Below are 8,395 nucleotides of genomic sequence, written 5' to 3'. Positions count from 1 at the left end.
CATAGATCTATATATCTCTAACTCTAAATGTAACTTATAACCTCCGTGTTCATAGTTCATTTCGTAACAACAATAGATGTTTGATTAGTGTTATATTTTTTGCATTTATGATTCATTCCAATATTTAAAGCGTAAGCAATATTATTAGTAATTTTGATGTCGAAAATTAGATGCTTAAGACTATTTAATATGGAGGATTGTAATATTGTTTCATCTAAGACTATTTAATATGGAGGATTGTAATATTGTTTTGAACTATTTTCAAGTGTTTTAAACTTTGAAACCTTATGTTTTATTATAATTTTTATATTAATTTTGTATATTTAATAAACCGATCAAACTGAACCAAACCGAACAATACAAAACGGTTTGGGTTACAAATTTAAACGGTTTGGGTTGGTTTGAAATTTTGAAAACCCGAACTAATTGGGTTGGGTTGCTAAATTCTCCCAACCCGCCCAACCCGATCCGTGTACACCCCTACCTGCGTCTGTCTTTCTTTCTTTTTTGTATTTGGTCCTGTCACAGAGAGTTGTTACGTGAACAAATCAGAGATGCACAATGAGTCCGGACCCGAAAATCTGGCCCGATCCGGTCAAAACCTGGTCAAGCCCGGTTAAAGCCTGGTCCGGTCCCGGCCCGGACTTAGGGCCTCGACGGGTCCTCTATTTTTAGGCAAAGCCCGACCCGGCCCGGCTCGATTAAAAGTCCGAAAAAGCACGGTTAAAATCTGATTATTATAACATATATTTTTTTATATATTTATGAATTCACATTTATTATAAATATAAATAATAATTTAAACACATATATATATTCATATTTGTGATTAATAATATTATTTATATATTTCATTGCATAAATAATGAAAGAAGATATAATAAGTACACTATATAGATTTGGATAACAATGATAAAACATATTATTCTATAAACATGTTTATTTTTTACCGAACTTAAATGTTTATAACGAAATAATGTTTTCATAAAATATTTCATGTAAATTAATATATTTTTACGATGACCTAGTTGCCAAGATATATAGTCTTCGGAATCTTTAATAAAACTCGATCCGATTTTAATTAGAAAAAAACCCGGTCCGATCCGATCCGGCCCCAAGAAAAGTCCGGTTAGGCCCGCCTCGAGAGCATAAACGGGCTCTGATATTTTCGGAAAATCCGGTCCGGTGGACCTTTTGTGCATCTCTAGAACAGATACTTGTCCAACAGACACTTTAGGAGCAAATGTCTATGCGAAGCACAGCATAAGAATAGTTCAGACATGGGTTCCCTGGTTAGTGGTTGATAAAAGTTGATGTTTTAACTATTGTTAAACATGTGATATTTTATAGAAGTATAACTCATTACCCATATACAATGTTTAAGTTTGGTTTCGTTAATAAAAAATCAAAGAAAAACATGATTAACTAATAAAATTACCTAATGATATTAAAACTCAAGCTGGTCTCTTCGCATCCATGGTGCAAGAAAAAGTACTTGATGCAGCAGTAAACGTAAATTATTGAACGTTAACGTTTATTGCAGAAAATTTTACACTAATGGTAATATATAAAGTGCTTTTAATAGCTTGGTATGCTGCAAGATTTTGCTTTTCCAAGAGATTCATGGTCAACATGATTCATCACCAAATAGATAGAAAATGGAGCTGTAGGCAAGGACCAAGACATGTATTAGCATTCTGAGACTTATTTCCTGCTGTTCTGTTTCCTACTGACTCTAGTGAGGAAAAACAAGGTATGGACAGGGATAAAGATAAGTTTCTTTCGGGTTCCCATAAAAATTCACACTAACATTAGCTCATGTGAAAGCAGGAGACGAGTAATCACTTGGTACATTACTTACCATGCAATCTAGGTCATCACTTCTAACAAGGACCATAGTGCCGCTGTTTTCATTACAAAGCTCAAGTGGCAAAAGGGTCTCGACAAGTGGGATATCTTATAAGTAACATATAAATAACATACGAGTTAAACATTGTATGTATTTTTTACTTTAAGTCAATTATAAGTTATAAAACGCAGGGTGTTGACCCCAAATGTCGTTTTTTTTGGGTAAATGACCCTCAATGTCACTTTCTAAATAATTGGCCTCAAATATCATTTCAAAACGAAGTTTCGGGTGAAGTTTTTCTTTAAATATCATTTCAAAACGAAGTTTCGGGTGAAGTTTTTCTTTTTAATGAAAAACGGAGTTGCGTGCTGTTTTGATTTTTTTTTTTAAAAAAAAATTTAAAAACACAACTTCAATTCATGTTTACGGGGGCAAAACGTAATGTTAGAATGAGTTTTTCATATTAACTCATTTTGGATCTGCATTTTGATTTATTTTTTTTTGAATTCTGAGAAAAACTCGGTTATAAACTGCGTTTTTATGAAAAACTCGGTTTGAAACGCCATTTTTATATCCATAAACTCAAGACGAGACTACGTTTTTTATCGAAACAATTTCTGAAATTACGTTTTCATCAAAAACACAATTTGAAATCACGTATTTACACAAAAACACGAAACGGAACTGCGTTTTCCTTTTATTTAAAAAAATAAAAATACAATTGTTATAGAAAAACAAAACACGAGACTGCGTTTTTCTTCAATTTTGAAAAACTTCACCCGAAATCCCGTTTTCAAGTGACATTTGGTGCCAACAATTCAAAAAATGACATGGAGGACCTTTTGACTCAAAAAAGTGACAGTTCGGGTGAAAAAGATTTAGCAAAAAAACAAAAAACAAAAAACAGACCCAATGACTACAGTGATTTGTCTTCAACAATGTTTCAATGTTTCACAAACCCAACACCCCGGTTGAACTTCTAATCCAAGCTCCAATGTGAACGTGGCACTCATCCCAGCGCATGTACTGTTTTCACGTATTTCAAAATTTCTATAAAGTATAGTTTCATAATATTTTTTTAATTTTTTTTGAAATAAAAATCTAAACATAAACCTTTTATTCAGAAAAAAAATTAAAAAAATATTGTGGAATTATGTTTTAAAAGAACATTGAAAAGCGAGTCAAAAAGTGATGTATAGAATTCAACGAGACAATGTGAGTAATGCTTTGTAGACAGGATATAGAATAACTAAACTGAACCAAAAAGAATTGCATCCTAGCAAACTGAAAAGAGAGTCAGAAAATCTCAAACGTAAATAAGTCACGGTAAATTTAATCCATTACACTGGACCGACAACCATATATAATGTCTAAATGTATTCAATACCAAAAACGAAGTTGATGAGAAAATATCTGTACAAGGTGAAGACATCATACATTTTCTCTGATCAAACTACAAACCAGCTAAACATACTCTTATATTTTCCTAAAAACTCTTGGCTGTGAATAAGTTAACAATAAGATGGGGAATACATACTCACACAAGCAAAAGCTAATACCTTTACAAGTCCTATACACTTTTTATGTACAATTAATTACACACGCACACACCAGGAGTCGAACTCTTGACCTCCCGCAAGAGGGAGAAGAGCTCAACCACTGCATTAACACTTTGTTGGCACAATGCACGGGCCTTATATACTTAAAACTGGTTGGACATTGTGTAAAAGTGAAACACGTGAATATTCCAAAAACATGTCAGACACATACAGGCATACAAGTAACGTTAACCGATGTGTGCACTACATGCACCTGCGAGCGTGCACACACATATCCAATTACAAAGAGACAGCAGTGACTAATCTGTTAACTGATAATGATCTCAATTCAGCTGTCAAAAAAATTGTAATGGTACCAACTTTTTACGATTATTAGGAAAATTTGGCACCCATGGTTGGAACTTGGAATTAAGTGAATAAAATCAATTAATCTGTGGCAATCCAGCATCAAACAACAAGGCTTGGACACAAAATAAGATTAAACCGAAAGAAAAAGCAATTTTTTTGCATTTTTAATACAATATTACAAAGGTTACCAGATTAGCTGGTTACATTTTAAACAGCTCAGGAAAACAAATGACACAAGTAACATACAAGATACAACGATTAAAAAAGCTTAGAGATTATTATAAAGTAAATATAGGAGTAATTAAAACCCCGTCGGGACAAAAAATTGAATTCTCATGCCTCTTTACTGTCTACCGTATAATAATCATATTTCCCTTGTACCAAAATAAGATTAAACCGAAAGAAAAAGCAAAAAGCTCTATCTAAAAACAAAACTTTCTACTTTTAACTCTACAATAATGCAATTACAGTTTGGAGTGAACTATAATGTGGATTGAGTCCAAAATTGAGTGGATCGTGTTCAACTTATGAAACAATCTTGGATATATTGGTGGGTCTGATTCACGTACCTTTCCCAGAGAGGTCTATATCTGCTAATACCAAACTTCTGCCATGGCTTCATGTTTCCATTAAAGTGAATTACAGCTGCACTCTCTATCAGTCTGTTGTCGATGTTCAAGTCATAACCCAAACCTAATACATGCCATCTCCTATCCAATGGCTCTGTCAACCCATAAAATGCTAAAAGACCAACTGGAAGCGTACCCAGCTTCCAGAGTGATCTATCAGAATTCAGTTCTTGCCAGTAATGATATCGTGCAGTCACATCTGCTTTCCTCCAAGCAATCAGATCGAAAACATTCATGCCAAATGCCCACCCACAAGCTTGCGGATCGATCTTTGAACTTATAAGCGTATTTGAGAAATTCAGATACTTGTAATAACGATGAAACGCTTCAAGACAAGTTTCTACTGCACCATTGACATTTCCATGCAAATCCAATGAGAAGAGAGGTGTCAGGTCCTTTTGAACAACAACATCGTCATCAAGAAAAACTACCTTCTCTAGCTGAGGATAGATCTGTGGGATGTAAAACCGAAGGTGATTCAGCAAAGATATGTATTTTGAATTTCTGATCTTTGGTTCAATATTGTCATCTAAATGACCTTTGAAATAGTATGCCCACACATCTTCTTCCATCAGCTGTTTGACAGTAGGAGAGTGTGTGTGATTTAACCAAGTTAGGTCTTCAATCATCAGCACGTCTACTGCGGAACCTTTAAAATCGTTACTCAAGAACCATGCCTGCATTGGACCATAGGCTACCCTATTTGTAACAATGTGGAAAACTAGCTGCTTGGGATGATCAGCATTCGAGACCGTAGAGTTGACAACAACTGAAACAGCCAGCAGATTATCTGAAAATATGGCGAAGTGATAGAGGCTGTTGTCCACCAATCGAAGAGAATTTTCCTTCTCATTTGCAAGGTCCTGTAGAGATTTTTTATTCAGCCAATCCGCCATGAGCATAATATTAAGACAGTGAAGATTCTTGGGCACTGCTTCAGCAGCTAATTGCCCAAACACTGTACTTTGAACAGTTGCTGCATTTGTTCGCTCTTCAAGGGCTTGAATATGAGATTTCATTGTCATAATTGTTGTTGCAATATCATAATGGGCATCTTGTGCTTTAAATATCAAAGATGATAGGCTCTTTAATATAGGTTTAGCTTCATCAAGTGTAATAGGATCCTCTCTCATGGCAGCTTTGGATAGCAAAAATTGGCAACTTCGAATCTTTGAAGTGAGTTCCCAGGCAAGATGAAGGTTATTGTGCTCTTTTGCTATAATTACATAAGCTTTGGCAAGTGTCAATTGGTCTGACAGTTGCCTAGCAAAAGAACTAGCACTTTGCAAGTCTTCAGTAAAGTTTAACCTCTCATGGATGACCTCTACATTTCTAGCAATTTTATCCTGGAAATGTCAGGATAGATATTAATTAACAGAAATGCGAAAATATTATTATCTGCTGCGGGATATTTTATTTCATAAGTGAAACATACACCATCTCAAAGCAATCTCTCACATTAAGTAAAGACATGGTAGCATTGTAGAGTCGTGGCACAATAAAGTAACATCAAGATAATTTGATATACACATTTAGATACAGAAACATGACTGCTTAAACGAAAATAGATAATCAAACATAAAATAAAGAGGTAATATTATATTTCCATCTTTCTGATTACATTATAGAATCCACAGGACACACTTGGGGGGAAAGGACGGAATTCTGTTTACACAAAATAACAGTCCACCATTTATTCTTCTCCACATGTCAATACGAGTTATACATTCAATACAAAAACACAATACTAGGTTACAACTTCATCTAAGTTGATAATCTGACATGCCAGAAGCATATTCTTTATTTAATTATTTACCCAAGCTTCATCTAAGTTCTACAATTCAGATTTTAGGTAGTCCGTTCCGTAAGATTATTAATATACATGATCTTTTGATAATTTATTTTAAATATGCATATTTTATGATGACGACAAATGGTATTCTAAAAAACTGTCAAACCACAATACCTGTGGCTGTATAGCAACAAGCACGGAAATTATCTATGATATTATGATAGGGATGATTCTGCCACTAGTCTACTATAGAAACATGCAAATTGCAGACTTCACGATATAATATATCAATTCTTCATACCCGAACTAAGTTAACAAATATATCAGACCCCTAAATAGACGAATACAGTAGCAGAGAGATCTAAGATTCCAATCATGACGTAAATACCTCTCAAATGTATAAAAAAACTATATATTTTTTTAATAAAAAACAACGTAACTAAGTACTTGATAGTTGAAACCTAATATCAAATAAATTATATATTTATGATAACACCCTATACATTCAGTCAAACTAGATTTATCAAATTTAAGCACGTGAAGTGGTGAACAGCCTTGAATTCCTAATTTATGCAGACTAGGTGCTCTATCTAGCAATACAACCTCCACAAAACTTCCCAAAGTATATCCCATTTAATTGTTATCCTTTTCCCCGAATTTTACTTTTAGGCCTTAGCAACTCCTGCATTCAAATCAAGATTTAAACTCCCTTGGCTTACAAAACCAAATAGAAGCGGCAAACACACGGCTTTTCAAAAATTAAACCACATACAAAATTAAAAAAACTGCTGATCACCGATATTATCATCATAGATCACTGCAGATACAGGATTACACATACATACACAAAAGATCACACATTTATGTCCTACAATACAAAACCAATCAATCAGCAAAACATTACAATAAACATTCGAAATCTTACTATAGGTGACTATCCATTTATGATAACACCCTATACATTCAGTCAAACTAGATTTTATCAAAATTAAGCAGGCGAAGTGGTGACTAGGTGCTCTAATTAGCAATACAACCTCCACATAACTTCCCGAAGTATATCCCATTTGGTTGTTTTCCCCGAATTTTACTCTTAACAACTCCTACATTCAAATCAAGATTTTAACTATCCCTTAGCTTACAAAACCAAATAAAAGCGGCAAACACACAGCATTTCAAAAATCACATACACAACTAAAAAAACCACTAATCACTATATTAACATCATATATAACTGCAGATACAGAATTACACATACATACAAAAAAGATCACACATTTATATCCCACAATACAAAACTATTCAATCAGCAATACATTACAAGACAAATACGAAATCTTACTAGTGTCGGTTGTCGAATCGGATCTTTAACATCATCAATACCATGAAAATGCTGAATAGTAAACAAAATAAATCCAGCAACACAAAACAAACCAAGCAATGATGAGATCCAACACGACAGATTTCTCCGAACCGGGCGCCGGGAATCAGCAGCCCGTCTCCTCATTTTTCAAATCAAACACACCCAAATTGCCCAAACTCATACACAATCTATGATTCTAAAGATGACCCATCAATCAAAATCCAATCTTTAGAGTAACCCATTATTCAAAATCCATCTTTGGAGTGACCCATCAATCAAAATCCAATCTTTAGAGTGACACGCCAATCAAAATTGAAACTTTAGAGTGACCCATCACTCAATCAAGAAAATCCTGAGTGAGTTGATCTGGGAGTGTATTTTATAATAGTATGGGTGTTTTTTGATTGATTGTGTGTGAAGCAAAGTAATAGATACAGTGTTGTTGTGTGTGTAAGTGAAGATCTGAATACCTAGATATGAGTCAAGTACATAAAGTGTGGTGTGTGAGGAGAATCAAGAAAAGGGAGGCAAATTAACAAGGCTGCAAAATCTAGCAAGTACTGGCGAAACTTCTTACACTTGATTCACAAATTAAAGATGATAATTAAAATTTTGGTTATAAATAGAAAAACAACCACTCTAGTTTTAAGCCTTTTACTACTTTTTTGCTATTTTTATAACCCGTCCTTTTCAAACAAGTGATGTGAAAAAAAAATATATTAGATACGAAGAGAAAATTTACAGGGAGATCACATTTTTACCGGAGATCCCGGACACCTCCTATGTTCTGCAATCAAAACACTATGAAATATATTATTTTGTGATGTTTATATTCTGCAATTTGAACAAATATTCTGC

General features: G+C 34.0%; 1 protein-coding gene across 1 annotated transcript; it reads right to left on the bottom strand.

The window, feature by feature from the left end:
* Positions 1 to 3,886: 3,886 nt before the first annotated feature.
* Positions 3,887 to 8,150, bottom strand: LOC141697510 (hexosyltransferase GAUT11). Its single transcript, XM_074501916.1, has 2 exons — positions 7,517 to 8,150; positions 3,887 to 5,731 (listed from the first exon to the last, which is right to left on the bottom strand). Exons 1-2 carry the CDS (start codon positions 7,679 to 7,681, stop codon positions 4,277 to 4,279), a joined length of 1,620 nt encoding a protein of 539 aa, XP_074358017.1. The 5' UTR covers positions 7,682 to 8,150; the 3' UTR covers positions 3,887 to 4,276.
* Between the last annotated feature and the right edge of the window lie 245 nt (positions 8,151 to 8,395).

The sequence above is a fragment of the Apium graveolens genome, chromosome 11, assembly GCF_009905375.1.
Source record: "Apium graveolens cultivar Ventura chromosome 11, ASM990537v1, whole genome shotgun sequence".
Classification (NCBI taxonomy): domain Eukaryota; kingdom Viridiplantae; phylum Streptophyta; class Magnoliopsida; order Apiales; family Apiaceae; genus Apium; species Apium graveolens.
Note: the sequence above shows the minus strand (reverse complement) of the source record. Positions and strands in the feature narration are given on the sequence as shown.

What these genes read in the sequence shown, in the direction of transcription:
- LOC141697510 (XM_074501916.1), bottom strand. Translation starts at nt 7,681, where the DNA reads ATGAGGAGACGGGCTGCTGATTCCCGGCGCCCGGTTCGGAGAAATCTG. An exon ending in CGATTCGACAACCGACACTA is followed by an intron (nt 5,732 to 7,516) that starts GTAAGATTTCGT and finishes TGACATTTCCAG; the next exon opens with GATAAAATTGCTAGAAATGT.